General features: G+C 40.4%; 2 protein-coding genes and 1 long non-coding RNA gene across 3 annotated transcripts; 2 read left to right on the top strand and 1 right to left on the bottom strand.

Moving 5' to 3' along the window:
• Positions 1–1,714: 1,714 nt before the first annotated feature.
• Positions 1,715–4,219, top strand: LOC127368310 (NF-kappa-B inhibitor alpha-like). Its single transcript, XM_051408942.1, has 6 exons — positions 1,715–2,020; positions 2,587–2,692; positions 2,896–3,103; positions 3,218–3,306; positions 3,414–3,674; positions 3,782–4,219. The coding sequence occupies exons 1-6, from the start codon at positions 1,788–1,790 to the stop codon at positions 3,809–3,811; spliced, it is 927 nt and encodes a 308-aa protein (XP_051264902.1). The 5' UTR covers positions 1,715–1,787; the 3' UTR covers positions 3,812–4,219.
• Positions 4,220–6,455: 2,236 nt separating this feature from the next.
• On the bottom strand, positions 6,456–11,690 carry LOC127368311 (proteasome subunit alpha type-6). Its single transcript, XM_051408944.1, has 7 exons — positions 11,511–11,690; positions 10,445–10,539; positions 8,611–8,692; positions 7,758–7,913; positions 7,465–7,643; positions 7,180–7,274; positions 6,456–6,659 (listed from the first exon to the last, which is right to left on the bottom strand). Exons 1-7 carry the CDS (start codon positions 11,584–11,586, stop codon positions 6,602–6,604), a joined length of 741 nt encoding a protein of 246 aa, XP_051264904.1. The 5' UTR covers positions 11,587–11,690; the 3' UTR covers positions 6,456–6,601.
• On the top strand, positions 11,687–13,162 carry LOC127368314 (uncharacterized). Its single transcript, XR_007885612.1, has 2 exons — positions 11,687–11,780; positions 12,858–13,162. It is a non-coding gene; the product is annotated as an uncharacterized LOC127368314 (long non-coding RNA).
• The last annotated feature ends 9,583 nt before the right edge of the window (positions 13,163–22,745 follow it).

Here is a 22,745-nt window from a genome sequence, read left to right as displayed (position 1 = left end):
AAAGAATGCGTGGAATTCTGTGTCACTCTTATGCTAGTGGGATTTGTGTGATGTGACGTGACGCACACTTACAGACACTCAAGTGATACAGAATGCATTGCATAGTGACATCACGGCCCGGGCGTGTGTCTGTGTTTGGTTTGTATAACGTCATTTCAGCTGAGTACCGCCCCATAGAGGTGTGAATGCTTCATTGCTCTTGGATACAGTTGCTATGTTTTCACCAAGCCCACCTTTTGCAGTGTAAACAGAAATGATCCTGGGAATTTTATCTTAAATGTCGGGGGACCACAGACAGGTAGCTCTGTCACGCACTTTGCTACCATGTTGTGTAACAGACAGGAATTTCCTCTTTAAGTACTGAAAGGAAATGTGGGACAAATGCAAAAAAAAAAAAAAAACAAGATCACAAGAAAGTCACAAGACTTGGTGTGAAAAAGACAAAGAAAATATTCAAAATTCCTACCAAATGTCATAGTAAGTTTATGTGTTTTCTGCATGGTTTAGCTCAGTGTTTTCCAGGATCAAAGCTAGTAATCTGTGCAGGATTTCACCTCCAGGGGTGTGTTAGAGATGTGCAATGTTAGATGGGTAAGTCCAGAACATCCTATTGTGGAACATGCAGTGTTGGTTTCATATGGGAGTCTCCACAAGGAAACTTTAGAATCTTTCCTCTTCCCCGGTACTTTGTAGTGTAATCATGTACAGACACAAGTGTGGAAACCCTGCCACCTTCTTGTGTCTGACCCCCTGAATATGCATCTTTGATTTAATACAATATATGCTCTATTTTCACTCATGCACATCCCATTAATATGTAGGTCACAAAAACATGATTTTTTAAAAACATATTATGGCTAAAAGGCTGGGGACATATTTGATAGATTGGATCATACTAATGAACATTATTAAAATAAACTTTTTTGAGACTGTAAAAGTATCTGATGGTGACAGAGAATACATATATTAAGTAGAATAAAAAACACATAATTCTACAAACCAGAACATATCGTGTGTGTTTACTTCTTTTTCCAACCCAACAGCTCTTAGGCTACTGAGTGGAACACAAGTAATGTTGCAAATTCTTCTTCAGCAACCAACCATTATGGTTTAGTGAAATGTATTCCTTACTTTCTGTGGTAATTACACATGTAGATTAGACTAGACTAATGATGAAATGAAGCAAACCTTTTTAAAAGTGCTTAGGAAGCAAATATAGCCCTATCTAGCCACAGCATTCAGAGCAGTTCTACAAAAACACAGTGTGGTTATTAGTGTTGGTGTGGGTCATAGTTCACTATACATTTTGAACTTCATATTGGAAATTTGAATGTATTTTCTTTGTGAACGGATTTAAATTCATGTTGGAAAATAAATGGAACATATATGCTACTTTGGTTAGCCACTTGAAACACATAATTTCCCCCAGTGCAGAAGGGAATTCTTCAAGAGCCTAGCAGGGGCAGTCTCTCTCTCATTCATGCCCATCATGTCTCATTCATTGAAATCAATCATGGTCCCTAACCTACATCACAGGTGACAATAGGTGTCTAATAGGAAACTACAAGTTTTCATTCTGAGTCTCTTTGGGGGGGATTTTTCTCACAAAAGCACGGCTCGGTGTGATTTCCCTTCGCTTTTTCTAAGATAAGTCAATTGGAAATCCCCGCCGAGGCCCCGCCCAGCCCACAGCTCTAAAACCCAGCGCACCTCCCTCAGCTGCACTACTCTTCCCTGACCCCCGACAGAGACGGAGCTACTTCTCCTGACAGTCGCCAAAAATCAATATGGACATCCACAGAGTATCTAACCACAACCAAATGGATTATAACTTCGACAACATGGAGCCCAAACACGGGAAAATGGGGCCGTGCCCAGATGACCGCTTTGACAGCGGCCTGGATTCCCTGAAGGAGGACGAGCTGGTGAACGAGTTCGAGGACATGACCGTGAACGTAAGCGAGGATCTCCCGCAGGAATACGAGCCCTGGAGAACGGCGGTGACCGAGGATGGTGACACGTAAGTTGAATTTTTTGTGGATTGTTAATAATGTAAATACGCACTTGCAAATTTCATCCTTCTGCGCAACTTTAAGTGAGAGTTGTGCACCAGAGAGCGGCATCTTTAACTTCAAACCCAATGCATTGCAGTGATAGGAAAAGCTGCAAAAAATACGCACAGAAATGTCAAGAGTTGCACGAAAACAAGAGGCCTTTTAACTGTGTGTGTGTGTATGTGTGTGTGTGTGTGTGAGAGAGAGATTGTGTATGTGCAGCACAGTGCGTACTCTGTGCGCGCGTGTGTGTGTGTGTGTACTTTGGCTGAGAGCGCAGTCTGGGCGGGGCTAAAGTCCGCTCTGCGAGTTCAGGAAAGTCCCTGGCCCGCTGCCAGGAACTGATAAAGCATCAGATGTGTCAAGCCACAACTGGTGGAAATAACCCGACAAAACTCCATTCTTGCGAAACGCTCCACTGCTCTGGCTTTGTTCTTTCTTATTGGGCTGGAACTATTTCCTCCGTGCGTATTTAGTTTTTTTTAAAAGCACTATTTTAACTAACTTCTCTCTCTCTGTTGTCACCCAACAGGCTTCTCCACTTGGCCATCATTCATGAAGCCACAGACCATGCCCTCCAGATGATCAAACTGTCTCACAATCACCCCTTCCTCAATGTACAGAACCACCAGAGACAGGTAATAACCACAATCAGCCATCTATATATCTATATCTAGAGATATATATATCTATATCTAGAGATATATATATATATATATATATATATATATATATATAGATATCTAGATATCTAGATATATTATATCTACCTTCCTCATCTTAAAAACAAATTGCTTTCAAGTCAAGGTAATAATGAAATATATATTTTCTTCCATTCCAGACTGCCCTCCACCTGGCAGTGATCACAGAGCAGCCCCAGTTAGTTGAGAGGCTCCTGAAGGCCGGCTTGGACCCCCTGCTGGCCGACGACAGTGGGAACACAGCTCTGCACATCGCCTGCAAGAAGGGCTCCCTCACCTGCTTCGGCGTCATCACGCAGAACAGCCAACGCCACCTCACCTCCATCATGTCCTTCCCCAACTACAATGGTAATTACTGAGTTTAAGCAGCCCCCCTAAAGACACTCACAAACATCATGTTTCGCCTGAGCAGTTGTTGAATGTGGTTGTTAACTGAGTTTCTCTTGATTTCCTTCTCCACAGGACATAACTGCCTCCACTTGGCGTCCATTAACGGCTACATTTCATTGGTGGAAAACCTTGTTCAGCTGGGCGCTGACATCAACGCACAGGTAGGTGTCATTACCTCAGAAGCCAGCCAGCTTAAACTTTTTGCACAAAGTGATGTCTGAAGGAAAAGCAGTTGGAGCCTAACCATCCTTTATGTTGTTGCCCATAGGAACAGTGCAGTGGTCGGACGTCGCTCCACCTCGCTGTGGATCTCCAGAACCCAACACTGGTCCGTTGCCTCGTTGACCTCGGTGCCGACGTTAACTGCTTTAACTATGGCGGCTTCACGGCGTACCACCTCACCTACGGACGCCAGAACGAGGAGATCCGTTGCCAGCTGTACGAGAAGACACCGCAGGAGCTGAGGGAGTTGCCCGAGAGCGATTCAGATGAGAGCGATATGGAGGATGTGGACCTATCAGAGGATGAGGTCAGTTTCTGATTTAAGGTCCACGGTCCAACATCAGCTTAAGATTTCATATAATGGCGTCTTTATGGTACGGGTTCCTAACGTGTTTTTATTTTCTTTCCCCACAGCTATACGACGACATAAAGTTCGGAAAGTAAACAGAAGCATCCCTCTGCTGGTGGAGTGAACGACAGTGAAGCTGCTACTGGGCTGCCCAGCCACGGCCCCACAACGACGGACGAGTCGGTCCACGTCCCCCGTCCAGGTCGAAGTCCACGGGTGCTGGCCCTGGGATCACAAACATGAATGAAGACGGCGTACAGTCTGGTCAAGTCCGGTCCGGATCACCCAATGATCTGCACCAAAAAACCATAATACAGCAAGACCAAGACCTCCGTATAGTCCATCTATATACTGTATAAATATATACTGATTTGTATATACCAGACGTTTGTAATATATTGTAAATACAGAGATATTATTTTTGTACCTGTACATATGTTGTGTGGATTTAAACACTATTAACAAAAAATAGTTTGGAATAAAAATAAGTTTATGAATATAAACAGCACTGACTGGTGTATTTGCTTCTCGCATGAGTGTTTTTTCCTACCATGTGATGACTCTTTCGCGGCCTTTCCGCATCGTAAAGCATCATCTCTCACTTACACAAAGTGACGAGGGAGACAGTCATCGCCCCAGACTTGTGAAAGACACACAGACAAAAAACTATCACACTCAGCCACTTGGAACAGTCTGGGATTTCCTTGTTGGGGCGAGGTCACCAGGTCTCTGAGTCACCGCGTTGAAAGTCCCTGGGCAGCATAAGAGGAACATAATGTGCTTAAATATTCCACCCTACCCTGGTACTGCCGCTGAACAGCAGCTAGAAATACCAAGGAAATTTTGTAAGGAGGAAATGTGTTTTAACAAAATGGGAACGTGCCAGAGAGAGTTAGATCAGTCCTGTCATGACCAGGAAACTTAACAACAGTGGGAAGTACAATATTCCCCTGTCAGCTGCAGCGGTGGAGGAAGTATTCAGATCCTTAAATTACTTAAGTTCTGCATTGACATTATTAAGTAAAAGAAAGAAAAAATAACTTAAAGTAAAAGTTCTGAATACATAAAAACATGTCCCCTATTACTATTATATATTATATCATAAGATTATTACTCGTACAATAATGTAAAAGTAGCATTTAACTGCTGTAGTTGGTTGGAGTGAAGTTTGAACTATTTTGTATAGGATTATTTTCTCTATTAATGGAAAAAATTTATTTCTTCATTCATTTCTTACTGTTTTAATGTTTGGGTTGTAAAAATTCAAAAAATATTAAAAAAAATTATCCGAAAATATTAAGAAAGTTAATCAGTTACCCAGTGACACGTTCACAGTGCTTGTTTTGTCCAACCAACAGTTCAAACCTCAAAATGATTCAAAGTACACTCAAAACATTTTAATGAAAAGAAGCAAATCTTCACATTTGCTAGAACCATTAAATGTTTTTTCACTAAAAATGTATAAAAATTGTCATTTTCTGTCAATTGATAAATTGTTTCAGCTGTACTTCCATATACTATTGGGTGCCTTAATTTAAAACGAAACAGATTTTACAAGCTCTTTGTATGATTTGTTTGCAGAAAGTAACTAGTAACTAAAGCTATCAGATACATGTAGTGGAGTAGAAGTTAAAAAACAGTATCCCAAAAAGAAAAGACTCAAGTAACGTAACCCAAATTTGTACTGAGTACATGTACTTTCACTGTAATTCACCCATTGATCAGCTGATCTGTGCACGGCAGTCTGGAAATTTTCAGAAAGGAATTACCTGAAACTGCTACTCAGAAGCTGTCCCTGATTAGGTTTAATGGCAGTGTATAGTGCATCCAGCCTGTAATCGTCCTCAGGGCTGTAAACATTAACAAGGTTACAGACCTGAGCAGGACTGTGGGGGATTTTCCAAGGACCAGGTTGTTACTTCTCAAGGATAATGGAAATTAAATAAGAGACAGAGGCTTTAAGCATTAATCTAAGCAGAGATTCCTAAAGATTATCACTGCCTTTGAGATGAAAACCCATGACATTGTAGCTGGATTTCTGTTTCTGTAAATGGCAGCAAAAAGAAACAGATAAGTTGGGACGAGAGGTGATGTGATGAAACTGATGGGAAGTGGTCTAAAGCGACTGAGAATGACAGCACATCATCATTTCTGATCATACACTGATGACAAAACCAATGTTGAATGCTGGGCTGGACACTGACTAGAATTCTTAGTCAATGTTTCTCCACCTTGAGAGAGACACACACACACACACACACACTATATGAGGCCATATGTCAGCTTTGTCATGCTGAAGTATTCAGGGGGAAACAAATTTTCCCTTCGCGAAGAGAAACTACTCGTTTTGTATGGTATATCCGGTGAGTTAAGTAAATCTATTTCTGACATGCTACATGCTCCAAGATGAGGAGAAAAATCAGGTCAATCAGGTCTACATCACTGTGTAGTAAAATAACCTCTCCACAGCACTTCGGTATGTCATGTGATTTTAGTGCATTCAGAGCCACAACAGGAAGCTCAGAGGTAGAGCTCTGCATTGCTCATGTTCCCATAAACATTTTCCCCTGCTGCTAAATTCAACTGACAGATTAAAAACACAGCCTTATGAAACCCAGGCTTCTGGTAACATGATCAGAATATACATATATTTATATACATATTTAAATATGTTTTTGAAAATTGCAAACTTCTCTGTGTGCATAAAGTCTTCACAATAAAAAGGTATAAAGACAATGGTTATTTTACTCAAAAACTTGTTTTAATTATTGAATGAAACAGTGGGGTAAATGTACAGCAAACAAAGATAACACCAGTCTCCTTCTGGGAACTGCATATCCCATCATGCTCTAACTTAATCCAACAGGTGACGCGTCTCTGCTCGCTCAGTCCCTCTCTGCCAGGGCCATCAGGTGGGTGTCCACTTCAGTCTCTGTCAGAATCCTGGAGGGAGAAGACAGGGAGCTGGATCATGATTCTGAACCTGAACCTGAACCTGAACCAGAACCTGAACCCGGACTAGAGCTGGGGTTCATCAGTGTTCAGCAGGAAATTAGGGATACTTTAAGGTTATCTTTTAAGCAAAAATGCCAAGCCATAGCTGCTTTTAGCTTCTCAAATTTGAGTATTTGATGCTTTTCTTTGCCATATATGATAGTAGCTGGATTGTTTTATGGACATTTTATAGAGACAACAAATCAATTAATTCAGGAAGAAGGTGGCGGATTAATCATTAATCAAAATAACAGTAAGTTGCTACCTCAACTCTAACACAATAAAGTGAGAATGGGGGATAATTTGGGCCTAATTTGTTTACTAAAATACTACACTTAGACATACATCGTGCTGAATTAGAGTAACGAAATAAACAAAATAATTTTGGTGAACTGCTATTCTCATGCTACAGGGGTCATTTCAACAGAAGTGGTATATACCAGACCACCATGCATTGCCAGCCTTTTACCTGAACTTGGGGTCCTGCTTTGTGACAACGCCCACCTCGAGCTCAGAGGGTTTAAAGTCGATGGAGAGAACAGTTGACAGACAGGAGATTGCTGTCTGAGGGAGAGAAAAAAAGGGGAGATAAGATTGTGTTTATGACATTTCTATTATATCTTCTAATAATAAATGTACTTGACATAAAAAAAAAAAGGTTATAAAATTAGAAGCCACACAGCTGGAAACCACCTGTGAGGTCACTTTCACATTCGTCTTCCGCCCTTATCAACCTGAGTTTTTTTTTTTGTACCTCAATAGTTTGTTCAAAGGTCCAGTCCAGTTTCTTTTTCACTTTCTTCTCCAGGAAGCTGGTGGCTTCTGTCTGCTTCACTCCAGCTGCGGTTGCCTTGAAGCCACAGTAGTATCCTGCTGGGTCGCATTTGTACACCTGGGGTCCAAACTCATCGTCTACGCCAATGACGATCATACCTGCAGGCAACGGGCATCAGTGAGGACTCTGATGGCGACATTTGACTTCAGTTCACACCCAACCCACAACTTAACCGTCACGACCCTTAACCGACTGCAGCTTAATATACTTACAGCAGCCCAGTGGTCGCATCTCAGCGTTCTGCGTGTAGACTTGCGAGATGTCAGCAATTCTCTTACACAGCATGTCAACTGGAATCTCATAACCGTACTTGTACTGCCAGTTGGCGGCCTCATAGCGAGCTCGCTGAACTTGGGACCTGCTGTCAGCTGCAAGGGATCAGAGTAAGAAGGGGGGAAAAGTGACTGATGTGTTCAAAGCACCCATTTAACGGTCACACAGTCATATTGGAACTTTAAATCTCTAGAGCAGTGTTTAAATGATATCCACAGAAAGCTGCTCTCATGGCAAAAATAAGACTTTTAGGAAAGAGGAACCATCAACTTAAGTAAACGCAGTGACTGAGGAGAACAGAGATGACAAATGTGAATCACCACTTTCAATTGAACTGTAAATACTTGGGATTTTTAAAAGAGGTATTTTTAAAAAGAGGTATTTTAGTTTTCACCAAGTTTGTTCCCATATATTGAACAATTACTGCATTTCCAGGAGCAAACTACCACCAAAGCTTAGAATGGTGGAAAGTTTACAACGAGCAACGCTGAAAAAATGCTTTGAGTAATAGGAAGTGATGAGAAAAACTGGAAGAAAATAAAAACATGCTGCTAAAAAGGCAACCTACGAAAAAAAAAGTTAAAAAAGAAACTGATTGCACTTATTGCAGTGCTTGTGCTGAACATTATTTTTCAAAATCCAATTTTCAAGCAGGTTTTTGTATACACTTACTTTCCTCTTTTCAATCCGATTTTACGATCTTTTATATTGAAAATACAAAACAATTTAAAAGACAGTACTAATAATAAGCAGTGCTAACAGTATGCATTAACTCTTGACACTTTTTCTTACCCGTCATCCCAGACATTACGCATCCAATATTATCTGTTATTCTGAAAAGGTGGGTCACTGTCGCGGAATCCAGGAGCTTGTCCTGTTTCAAAGAAGAAAGGGAATAATAGTTTGATAGAAAATAAATGAATGTGGTACAAGGGACAGTGGCCTCATCTTCGGAAACCGTTACTGCATCCAAAAGATTTACTTCACACTTCAACTTAATAAGTTTTTTGGGGTATATATGGGATCAGAATAGGGATGTCACGATATCAGAAATTTTGTCGTCGATACCAATACCAATGTAATTCCATAATTGTCGATACCAATTCGATACCACTTTAAAAATGTCCTAATCAAGTTTTTGCCCCAATCCCCATTTAATATTGAGATTGAATATATGATATATTTTTATACTAAATAAATAATAAACAAAATACCCTCAACCCTCAATTATTTTTGGTCTTGTAGCTTTCTAGAGGGAATTTCTCTCTCCCTTTAAAAGTGTCCTTTAGAGTGCTTCTTCCGTGCAGCCTTTATTTGAGTTACCTGAATGAACTGTATTCTGCTGAATGTTCATTCTCCTCGCCGGTTATCTTTTGTGTGGAGAACATTAATAAATAAGACTTATTTGCTTTTTGCTCGCAGGGCTTTTGTTGCACTTGCAGTGGTGTGGTGAGTGTGTGGCTCCACCGCTCTCTGTGCCGCCTCTGACCAGGAGTTTAGCCCCGCCTGCAGCGGTGTTTCACTGCAGGCAGGGCTGAGCTCCTGCACACACACAAACACACACAGAGGAGAGAGTAGATGACGGAGCGCTGTGCACAAAAGTTTCACAAGTAAAACATCTGTACAGCTGCACCTGTAACCGTTGTCTACATGTTCTCCTTCTTCTTACTAGAATATTTCTAGGCGTATATGCTGCACTCTCAGGTCTGGAAGAAAAGCATCCTCAGTACCTTTGCTACCATTGCTACTGTAGAAAAACAGAAAATCAAAATTTTGGCATCGACTTGGTACCGAAGTATTGGTTCTCGTGACATCCCTCAGAATACCCTACAATGCATAAAAACATTACATGCATACAGGAGACACATCCCACCACCCCCTCTGGATGCATTCAAAGGTACATTTGACAAAATAATCAAGAGTATAATAATCAACAGTATCCAGTATTAAATTAACTTTATGAATTTAAAAACAACAGTCTTGGTTAGACAATGTAAACAATCTAAAACACGTCCCTGAGCTCTATAACATGATGCACATCTGTCAATATTTCAACATTTTTCAAACTTACTAAACAATTGACCTGATTAACCTCTAATATACATCTAAAATGTGATGCATGACCCCAGTAAATTAAGATTCTCTAGTGTATATTTTATTGTCTGTTGTGAAATTGAATGTTTAAGTTTTAGTATTAGGAAATGTTTTATCTGTTGTGCCTGTGCACTTAATGTGTTTCACCGTGGGTGAATGAGAAACGTCCTCTCGATTCCTTGTATGTCTGGTGCATGTGAAGAATTGACATTAAAGCTGACTTTGACTTGACTTTTGGAGAGAAACTGAGGGACATTGTATTGATTTTTTTCTTAGACTAACTGAATATGGACACGGGATGTACATTCACTCACTAACAAATGACTGAACCCTACAGAGCTGCCACAAATCCAATTCCACATGTAAACAGTGGACAGTGAACACATTTAACTGTCAATATGTATGCTGTCACATACAGGGGGGGAAAACCAAGTGTTATCAGTGCAGGAGGATGCAGCCTGTATTCACCACAGAGTTTTCAATGCTCACACTGGAATGAAAACAAAGACCTGATGTCAACATGTGAACTCACCGGTACTTTTTTCTGTGTTACAACAACTGCGCAGTCTTTCCCTCTGACTGCTACTGATGTTAGTCCACCTTGGTTTATGGCCTTGAAAGCATATTCTGCAAACAAGCAAGAGAAGAGGGTGTCTTTAAAGAGTACATCTTCATCTGACAACAACAATGCAGGTTAGGGAACAGTAAAACAAACAAACATGCACAGCATCCAGTGATTTAGAACAGTAGAGCCCATATGTACAAACACAGCTGTCTACCTCAGCAGGAACACAAGCAAACAGCTGATCACGTGTTATCTGATTGGTCGACTGACATCCAATCATTAACTGGTTCTGTGGGCTCACAGAAGTTTGGATTGAGATGCTGTATGTGAATGAGTGATGCTGATCGGGGAATGCCCTCTGTATTACAATGCAGCTATAAAGATTTGTTTTGTTTTGTTACTGCTTGTGGAACAATTTCAGGATTTGTCTCCTTACTGTCGTTTATCAGAAGACATCAACAAAAGGTCTGTGTCCAATACAGCTTAAGAGGAGACTGGATCAATACCACGAGTTCAAACTCAACTGCAAACTATGGACACAATGCATGTGGTTTATATTGTAGGGTGGATTTTCCCTTTAAGTCCAAACAACATTCGCCGTATTATCAAAATACATTCAATTTCTGTCACTGCCACAACATTTTATCATGGTTAAGATAGTTTCACAAAAAGAAACACAACACCAGCTTCCCACAACCGTAACATTTGAGTCAATAACAAGTTGACACTTTCAGCAATGAATCAGCTTGCTTGCTTGTAATGCTAACCATGCTAACTAGCATGCTAGCCAGCTAACCAGTTTGACTCGCGCTGTTTTGTTTAATTGAAGAAGCAGTAAAACAGACGTAAAATGACGACTGGAACACCACGGGTACGGCTTTCATGGCTTTATATTATAATACTTTCGTTTCGGCGGGCTGTTATTTATCAGCTAGACGCCAAGCTAAGCGAACCATGACAGAGCATTTAGCTAGCTAGCAAACAAGCCTAAGCCTACGAGCCGGCTTTCGTCCGAACAGATCCACACACTGACCGACTTGATAGAGTCTTCCTTCAGGAGAGAAGATGGTGATGTGTCGATCAAACCCTGCACTCGAGCCTCGGGACATCTCAGAAGCTTAAGTTGGCCCAGAAGTTCGTCCAAATGAATTTGCAAGCAGATTTTACTTCATGCACAATATTTCCACCCGGAAGTTGAACTGAGGGAATCGGAACTTCATCCGGTGTGAGAGGCCTGCTCCGTTTCCATGGTGATATAAAACTAACGCTCCGTGTCTTCAGAGAACACCTGCGTGGTAAAAAGGTAAATAAAATGTACTTAAGTAACGTTACTGTACTGTATGCAGCTTTATACCTCCACAAGCAAACATAGGCCACTGTTTACCTCCACTGGCTGCAGTTCATCCACAGCTATAGATATGACCTGTTTGCAGGCTGATATTTTACATTTAAAATACATGATCATAAATTATACTGAATACTGTAAGCTTAACCATCCAAATAAAGTAGTTCAAGTTGGCTAAACATTGACCAACTTCAATATAACAATTCTATTTACACTTGAATGCATTAGTAATAAGAATAAGAATAATAATCCAATATTATAATAGGCTATGTAATAATAACACTAACTCTTGATATGTACATTTTGCTGATGATATTTACATACTGTTTTTCAAGAAACCTTTTTGAGAAGCTTTTTTCTTTAACAGTTTGCTCATTACAGGTTTAAAATGGTTTCTATTGGTTAAATTAAATTAGTTATACCTCTAAGGGGTCTACTTGACCCCAAGCATTAGTAAAGTCACCTTCATCAAAATGTGCAGGTCCAGTTTGTGGTAAAGGGAATATTCATCAGAAGAGAGGGACGAACTTTGCAATTATGATGTTTTTCTTTACACATACTGCAGTGCAGCCTGTGTGAAGCAAAACAATGAGGGATCATTTCCTGTTATTATGAAACAGATAATTATGTTGACATTCTGTATACAAACAGTTGAACAGTACTATGAATATATAGTGGATATTGTTTACAGTTAATATTTAGTATTGAACTGGGATTCAGTCTAAGATATAGGCAGACATTCTGGCCTGTCATAGAACAGTTGTTACTGTTAACATTTCTCATGGCTCTGTTGTGTTCAAGCGTCTCAGTAAGCTCATGAGAGTGTGACAGTTAGCCAGCATGAACAGTACCATGAAAAAGGGCCCTGTACATGCCGGCTTACTGGAACACTTACGTGGAAAGGTGCCATTGTCAACGTCATTCTTTCCACCTGTGCTTCCTTCCTGCTATGACAAAGTCAAGTCAAAATTTGTGCTGTGAAAAAGACCTGTGCTACCAATGTGAATCTTATGATATTTAACTTTTGTCTTTCAGATGTGTCAGGAAGCTGATGAGTCAGTGTTGTATTGGAAAGCACGCTACATTGTTCATGCTATTTCTTTTCAGGAAAACTTCACAAAATAATGCAATTCAGTACAAACCCACCACTGAGTATTATGTGCTGTTACATATAAATTGACACATAAATGAATGTACCATCTTGATCACTATTTAAGTAAAGGGGGTTATGTTAACACTGTATATTAACTGTATGTAGTCTTGTTAGTGTAAACGCTGGCTCCCTACTTTAACATTTAGTAATACAGTACCTATTAAATTTCTAAGAGTGTGTAAACGGAGCAGCTTCTCTTTTCCTGTTTTAGACGCCAACAAGCTACACAGAGAAGCTAAAAACAGATTATTTTATGATATGACAGGTTTACTTTTCCCTATCACATAACAAGCCAAGTGAAAATGATGCCATCTTTACAATAGAGCATTTTTTGTAGAACAAAATCACTCAATTCCAATTTCCTTGTTCCTGAAAAACTAAAATAAAACTGTGCGTGTGTCATCAGGGATTTTCCCTCCATCTGCAGGTATCTAATGCAGCTGAATAGAGGATGTATAAGCTTCCTCTTTATAAGGTAGTGAGACTTTTAGATAATGACTCATACGGCTACTCATTGTGGTATCAGTGATCCAGGATAAGCACAAGTTGAATCTCAGGTCTGCCATGCCAGGTATCATCTTATAAAATGTTCAGATATGGTTTTATGGCAGAAAGTCCCTTTGGTCCTCGGTTGCCATGGTATTATCAATGTAGTTTGTCACATAACCATAGATGACATACATGGGAGTATTTCTGTTTAACCACTGAACCACATTTCTGATATATGAACCGATCACACACCATATAAAATGAATCATCTAAATAATGCAAAATCCAGTATTGCAAAATGTTTGTCTGCTCCTGCACAACCACAAGTATTCCTTCTTACTAAACAGGGCTGCAGAAACATAAACACTAACTCAAAATGAACACATCCTACAGTCACTGTTGAGTACTTTAGATTATGTTGATTTAAAAAATTGTAATCTATCAAACACATTCTTGCGGTTTAATTAGGGTTAAATAAAACTTTGATAAAAATGAAGGCAAAGCAATAAAATGCTAAAGCATCCTTTGAGAGGTGATATACAACCTAGACAGCACCCCCCCCCCGCCAGCGCCCCTCTGACCTGATACTTCGCACTTTTCTCCCACTTTCCTGTCCTCTTCCCCACCTCTGCTCTATCTCTCTCTCTTTCCCCTGCTACTGTTCTTACTCTACAAAAGCAAAAGCTCATTCAGCGCACAGTAATGGCGCTGCATTTGCACACTGTATTCACATTTGAAACCAGAAAGACCCCCACCCCCGGATCTAAGAGACGAGGCGTGGGACTGAACTCTGGAGCGCAGGGGGATCTCCACCATCTATGAAAATACTTTTTTCACGTTGCAAAGCCACATTCTGGCTAATGTTTTCCAAGCACAGAAGTTTAGATGTTAGGCAATAAGGGAAACATTAGATGATGAAGCCTTTCTGAGAAAACCCTCATAACGTCAAATGAAACATTTGTAGTTTGGACTCATTTTGTATAAAACATTTTAAACAGCGTTTCTTTGTGTAAATGGGGACATTTTATACAAGTATTTAAAAAAATTCCCCAAAATGTTTCTCTGAAAGCATTCTTTTTTTACGCAGTTCTCGGTACAAACCTTGTACCGAGAACCACTACATACATTTATTTTACGCTAAAAAAGCATGAAATCCATACAACCTAATTTATCTTACAAATAAAAAAGAAAATCATCAAATTTTACAGCACACAATTTCTAAGAACCTGAATACTGCAGGCAGCTTCTAGGAACACCTTATCTAAAATGCAGAGTGATGCTAAAGTGATCTACTGAGCGTGTGTGTGATAACAATGCCGTGCTGGCTTCCTTTTATTGCAAACATCTTCCTTAGAATTTGCATCTTGTTCCTTGTAAATTATCTGGTGGTTTGTCATGTTGCAAACACTCCAATGGTTACACAGTAGCCTCAAGGTGAGTTGCAATTATTGGCGGTGCACTAAATGCTTGAGAATATGCCTAAGGTGTGAGACCTAAAAAATGGAAATCCCAGTATGTATATATATATATTAAGAGCAAACAGAATCTTGTCATTGAGGATCGGTTACATAACAGTGAGACAGCAGAACACACCCAAATTTAGGGTGGTAAAGTGGCACTGGGGTTTAAAACTAAGCTAGTTTAGTTTAAGTACTACTTTACACATCTCCAACTCAACACAGAGAGGGTAGATAAGCAGCACAGAGCAGATGCCAGGCCTTTTAAAATAAAATCACACCTGGTTTATATTAACAAGCCCTGATCTCCTGATCTAATGTCCTAAATTACTGCCGTTTGAGTCTCTGAGAAAACTCACCTCACTTCACCTGTTTGAAACTGAATATTGACACACAAACTGGAAAACACAGCCTAGTATTGTTTTCCATTAGAAAATGTGTTACTCCAGCTCCTTTGTACCTCAGGCTTCAATGAGTTGGTCAGATGCCAGATAAGTCAAGTCTTCTTTAATACACTTTTTATTTACTGAACTACCTGCCAGTGAATTTTGCTGTTGGCCTGTATTTTTGGCATATCTTGACCAAATCCCCACTCATGTACTATTAGGGTAATATCTTTGGTTTTATGACCAAATTCCCTTCAGCACTGCTGTGATCATCTTCCAGCTAAATATTGGATGTGGTAAGACCTACGGAGACAACATCAAACAAAACTTACTGTAGTTTACTTCTAACAGAAAGGAAAACACATCTCAGCTCTTGCACAACGGCTGCAATTTCACTCACAGCAGATGCGGAAAGAATGCAAATACAAGGTCAGAGCTTATGAATGACACTGAAATGTATTTTAGAGGAAATAAGAAAATAAAAATAAAATAAATATATAACCACCCTCCTTCATACCTCAGTCGGCAGTGGGCATTGTTGTCCCATTTACTTACCTGCATTAACATTGTGATAAGGAAAAGCACATGTTAATGCAAGGTGCAAATACATGCAGTGTGTTTAGAATGCGATCGGGTTGTCCAGACAACATCTGTAGGTGGTCTGGCTCACATTATGAAAGGATCAAACCAAGTTGTAAATGCAATCTTTATAGTGTGACCACAAGAAAAAAAAAGGTCTGCAAGTTTAAAGGTCACCTAACTCCACCACTTCCTGCTAGCTCAAGCTGTCCGTCAAAAAACTACAAGTAGTACGAGTAGCTACAAAATATGGTTTAAAAATAAATGATGCCTGTTCATGGCATTAACAGGCATCATTTATGACCCATTATTGACAAGTCTGCCAGCCCCACCAAACTAATTTGCATATTGACATCTGAACAGAATGCACGCGGAAACAAGATAATGAGAACACTTATTTATAGCAATTGTAAATGCAAAGGTATGTAGAACAAATGTCTCCAAATAATGTATCCACACATTATTTGTGTAAACGGTAAACGGGGCTGTTGAGTGTTGAATCAGGGGTAAAGCTGATAGTAGAATATACAGATTTAATATTTTAAGGGGGTGTTCCATGAAGGGGACTTCTGAGAGGCAGATTTAAACAAGAACAGTCAAAATTGGTGCAGCACTAGCTGAGGTATTCAGATTTTTAGTCCCTAGTAGTAAACTCCAAAAACAAAGAATTCACACATTTCCCATAAGTTCCCAATTGCCCACTTCTTTCAAACAATACAGCTGCAGTTTGTAACACAGGTTTTATGTTAAAAAATGATCTCATGATGATGATGATGTCTTTTTTTTTTTTTAAACTCCAGAGTCACATACGACATTACACAACTGTTTTCACAGAGTAAGTAGAAGTCCTTGTTGCAAATAAACTAACCTTCATATATAAAATTGCCAGTGTCCCTATTTCACACTGATATTGTTTATATTGTATGTAACCTAGTGTAAAGTTGAAATACTGGAGCCATTTATCTAAACCAGTGGGTCTACCCCAGTTTTATTTTCTGCTGGTGAGAAATCATTTAAAGTCCATGATGACCATTGGCAACATTGGTGTTGTGGGAAACGTGACAGGTCCCAGCGTGTGCTTCTTCCACAAGGTGAAGTAACTTTAGAAGTGTTTATGTAAAGTGGTTGATGAATTATAATGCTTATACAGTCGGTTAAAATGTAGATACCGCAGTGTTTGATTTAGATGAGTTTCAGCTGGACGATTTAGCATGTGGTGTATTGACTTTACAGTTTATTTAAACCAAGGCCAAAAGGCAAGGGTTGAATACAAGTAGCCTGCCCGTAGAAGTCATCGTGATTGTGCAATTACACTGTATGCTCCGACATGTGCCTGCTCTGCTTTTTGTCAGAGACAGGCGTAGAGTTGTGTGGAAAGTTGTATGGTTTATCACATGCACATTTGGTTTCTCAAGCAGTCCAGAGATGTTGAATCAGTTAAATAATCCAGCCAAAGGTTCACAGTGTATTCAATCATTATAGTCCCAGGTGTAAGGTTATCGTGATGGTAATCAGAACTTTACAGTAAAGTTAGGCAGTGTCCTCTTTTTGAACCAATCTCACCTCTCCTATGTTGTCATCTTTCCTTTTTCCAGTATATGAACTGACTTTATGAACAAGGCTGCGTTCAGACTGTAGGCCAAAAATACCAAAATCGTATTTTTTCTTGCTCATATGTGACTCAGATCTGCATGACGTTCTGCATGTGTTAACAGCACAAATCACATAGAATCTGATCTTTTTCAATTCTGATTCACTCAGAATCTACTTTCATATGTGGTCCAAATAAGATACAGGTCTGATTTTTGCAGTATGACCTCAGTCTGAAGAATCATATCAGAATTCCCGTGGCTTTAACATCACTATAGACTGACATTTGTCACAAGGGTCACTCCAGGGCCGGGCCCTGTTCACAGTGGAATCTGACATGGGCCTCAATTTAATTTAATCAGATCTGAGCAATTAATCAGAATGAGTGCTAAGGCGTGCAGTGTGAATGTAGAGCTGACTAGGGACCCATTGGTTGGTCTTTCGGAGTGAACCATATAAGAACAGGTGTCTGCGGTAACAATAGAGCCAGAATGGAAGGGGTGGGGGGGATATCCGTGGTTTTAACCCACATATCCTACTATAAATGTCACACGAAAAAGCCTTAAATAACCTGTACATGATATACCCGGCTTAGACACAACACAAATGATATCCACAGATATAATTTAAATTAGATGCGTTCCCTGTCTGCACGCAGCCTGTAATGTAATACAGAGTTATAAATATGCAAAGAAACCCACAGTTGTCAGAGTTGTGGGTGAGATCAATAGCCTGTTTGGGCCAGCTTACTCCAAAATACTTCCTCTTTTTCTTAAATATAACCACAAAGCTTTGCTGTTACATGGATAGTGTCATTGGCTTGAAACAAAATGGGGGCTTCAAACTACAAAAACAACTTGAACTTACACATTCTCATGAGTAAGTCACCCGCTTGAGGAAGTAAACATGTCTCACTCCGCTGTGCCACAGGGCAGCAGGAAACCCAAAACCTCTTCTTCTTTTTCTTAGTCTCTCTGTCTTTTGAGGCTAAGAACCCTGCAGAGTGACTCTTAGTACTCACCAACAGGCGTATTCAGACAGGCCTTAACTATCAGGTTCTACTGGTGAGCTTTGTCAGCGGTGCCTCACAGCCCGCTCACTGTATCATCCTCTGCAGTCAATTATGCCTCCTTTCTGAGCTATCTCATTATGTGTACCTTTAATGCCCATCATTTGATAGCAGCGTGCAAACCAGACATGCAGGGTTTTACTCACGCGTTGACAGCAAGTGCAACGTTACCCCTTGCCCTCAGGCTTTGTAGCCATCTTTCGCTTTGTCGAGCTCCAACCAGAAAACAAAAAGCTACACCAATGGATACGGCTGCACACATCCCAATAGTTAGTTCCAGTTAGTTCACTTTAAGTTTTTCAGTAATCCTGCAGATTTAACAAAAGTTGATCTTTTAAATTCAAGTATTAACTGATTCTCTGGCCACTTGGGTTCAGTGGAACATGTGGAGTTGGTTACGGTTAACATGTTAGAAAACAGTATTCCCTATTACACATCCAAAAGCTGCAGATGTGTTGTTGGTCAGCGCAGGAATATCCACTCTCCTTTTTGCTCTGGTCTCTTGTGGGTAATATCAGGCTCTTTAGCTGCTAAATGCTCCACTGTGTTCACCAGCTGGTCGCTACATATTGCAAGTGATATTACTCAATTGTTGCTTAGTGCTATAAGAACACAAACAGGTTTATAAATGCGTTTCCGCAACTTTCCATCTGATGAGAGACTGTATATTGTTTGAAGTTAGCCAATGTTAGCACCTAGCCTGTTCCTGTAAACAAATGTATATGTGATATTACATCCTGCAGGAAAAGTTAGTGAAAGTTGTTACCTTTGGACAAAGCTAGGATAGCTTTCCCCATTTCTAGTTGTTGTGCTAAGCTAACTTGGCTAGGTTTTCCTTTAAAAGACTAATTTTTAAAAATGATAAAACAGCATTAAGACAGTATCTACATCAATGTGGCACTTCTTTCTAGACAAATTAAAGTAATATCCTACCATTGGGAACTAAAGAGATTTTCCAGGTATAGGGGGGGATGGCAGACACAAAACCTGGAAAACACATCTATAGAGTAATTTTGGAGGCCAGTATTTCCTGGTGGCCACAGTAATAACAGAGTGGAGTCAGTAATCTTCTGATGGCTTAAGAAGAGAGGAAACTCCCTGCTGCATTGCAGCAATGCCAACTGTACCATGCAGCAGTGGCCAAACCAACTGTGATTTGGACCATTACATACATGATGATGAAAGAGATACATCCAACCAATATGTGAAAGACCAACAAGAACAATAAAACTGTTGTATTACTAAATAGTGGGAGCGAGACCGCAGCTTGATAGACACGCTTGTGGCGCGCTGTGGATCGAGACTGATCCAAGTCACCAAAAAGCATGACTCATTTTCTGCACACTACTGTACGCCTATAAAAATTCCCCCTTTAACACACTTATGCTTTCATTAATTGAGTGTCCACATTGTCCACAAATGGAAAACATGCTCTCATCGATCTTATTTGGTTATGTTAGATAGTCAAACGGGATTCGCAAAAATAAATAACCATATTCAGCCGTGAAGTCACTTCAGGGAATGCTAGGGGAATTTGGAATGAGAAAACCTTTCCCAAAAATTGAACAACTGATATGACTGATGGTTAGTCACCATGCTATTTTGCACTCAGGTAAAACACAGACTCTATTTAGAGATGGAATCCAATTAATGAATGGGAAATATCTAACTGTGTTGACAATTTTAGCACCTAAAGAATGACTTTTCTCTTCAGTCCTTTGGTGTCTTGTTCCTGCTTCTCCCTTCTACTCTGCCTGTTCTTTCATGCTCCCCCACATTCCCAGAGTGAGCTGCATCCAGGAAATCTAGCAGGGATATAAGCTTACATGCAATATCCACACTCTATGAAGATTTATTGCTAGCTTGAGGGTACGCTGGATCTTCAAAACTGCCCCACAACTGTAAATTCGACTTTCATTTCAGCAGCGAGATGTTATGAAGAACGCAGGAATGTGCTCACAGAGGACTGCTAGAGTGGAATTTTTGCTGGGAATTTCCCACTAGTGTGTGTTTGCGCATGCGTACACAGCGGGTGTATGCATGTGGCCTAGGTGGAGCGCCTGTTGTCTCTGAGTGAGCATAAACAAGTCTGACTGACTCTCCTTTTGAAGAGGTAAACAACGAGTGTGTGCCAGGTGAGAAGTGCTGAAGATGCCTCTAGTGTGTGTCAGACAGATATTTCAGATCAATTATGAAATCATTCATAGTAGCTGGGAATATTCCCAGTTCAAGAGGACATGCTGTACAGATTTAACAACAGACATGCACGCTTACTCATTCACACCTCTTTGATAAACTTCTTTTAATTTAATTTGGAGTTAGTCTCACGGAAGAGGCTTTATGCATTTCAAAGTAAAATGTAAGTATGTATGCATGTATGGTAGAAAGCCATTTTATTTGGAGAAGTGGTTTCAAGAAATGAAAATGAAGCTTTGACAATGTGCGAACCCTGCAGTGCTCTATGTTAAAGGTGCAGTTTTGCAGAGATGGCGGACTACTGCTGACCTCCAGTAGCACTGTTACTTTGAGGCCACATCACTCCCTTCTGAAATCCCCCAAACTTTCCCTCCGCCAAATCTCTCCTCCCAGCCGCCAAGATAATGGTCTTTTCAGGCCTCCCATGATACACGCTCCGCTGTGGATCCGCCGCAGCTGGCGAACTGGCTGCCTGGTGAGTAGTAGTTTACACCGGCCATGTGTTCTACCTAATTGCTTCTCCAGGGTAGAGCAGGGGGCAGTGTTATGAAGACGAGACATGGAAGGCCCAAAGGATGGAAGGGGAGGCGTGCGGGGAAGCTTTCTGGCCCAGATGTGTGCAGTAGCAGTCGGCCAGGCGCACATCTGCAACCGTTTGAACTTCTGGGGGAATTCCTCTCTCACTGCGTGTCTCCATATATTTTGTCCTGCTGATTCCTCAACTCGGGACAATGAGTTGGTTGACTGCCTCCCTCTGTTCTTCCTCTCATATCCCCCTCTGTGTGTGTCATGAACTCTTTTCCCCCACAGACAGACAAACAGGCTGGTCTGGTAGCGACTCCAGAAGGCGTGGGATCCTTTGTGTTGAAGGAAATTTAAAGGGAAGATAAAAGAGCCAAGTCTTTCTGTAAATATACAGTACTGCGTATGAGGCACAGCCATAACAAGCACTTAGCTATGAGGCTGTATTTGGTATCGTGGGCTTTCAGTGCACCTCACCACACAACGTCTTCCACTATGACAAAGAAAAAGATGCAAAGATTTCAGCCACAAGTGCTTTATCAAAACAGTGAGCAGGAGACAGGCTTCTGCTTGCCAAAATAGGCCTCCAAAAATGTAAATAGCAATTTCATTTTAACAGGGCTGGTAAGTGGGTTAAATTTAACATTGGGCTAAAAATATCTATTGTTTGGCTGCTGCGTGGGTAAGCCAGAGCACAACAAAAGCGGGGAGTTTCCTCTCCTCCAGGATGTTGGGAGTTTTCCTTGTATTAGGGTTTCAGGACTTGGAACAAGATGTTCTGACTGACACTGATTTACGCCGAGATGCACCCTGATGCGTGACCTCCTCCTCTGGGACATGGCGTTCTTCACATTCTCTCCTTCCTCCAGTGACGGCAACAGTTTGGGATGTTAAGCATCAAAAGCATCAAGTAACTTGTCAGGACCTGCATTATCCTTTGAAATCATGTTGTGTGTTTATGCTGGTGATGTCCATTGTCCCTTTGACACGGGCTGTCATGTGACATTACCGCTCCCTGAAGACTCACACACTTCACATTTGCTTGACATTTGCCTCTGATACTCCTTTTTGGAGGCCCAGTGTTGTCATAGTCAGTGAATAAGAGTGAAGAAAGGTCATGTTTACTCAAAAAAATTAATTTATTATTCATTACTCTTTTCAAAAGTAATAATACTTTACCTATTACTCCCTGCCAAAAGTAATTACTTTACTGCTACACTCCACAAACTTGGTAATTGCGTCCTTTCTCTCCAAAATTCAGACTTTGCATGTGCACATTTGTGTGCAGCGCAGGTAAGGGCTTCAAAATAGCATTTTTTAAATGTATTATTAGTTACATTGCTCATTAATGGGAAAAATAATATTAATACTGTAATATTGTAATGCATTACTGCACAACACTGTGTTTAATAGAAATGCTATTTGAAACACATGCAGTCTTTTAAACAGAACTGTGTTTTGTAACTTTATGTAAGTACCAGA

The sequence above is a fragment of the Dicentrarchus labrax genome, unplaced genomic scaffold (genome assembly GCF_905237075.1).
Source record: "Dicentrarchus labrax unplaced genomic scaffold, dlabrax2021, whole genome shotgun sequence".
In the NCBI taxonomy this organism is placed as follows: Eukaryota; Metazoa; Chordata; class Actinopteri; family Moronidae; genus Dicentrarchus; species Dicentrarchus labrax.
The sequence above is the reverse complement of the archived record's forward strand: the minus strand, read 5'-3'. Positions and strand labels throughout refer to the sequence as shown.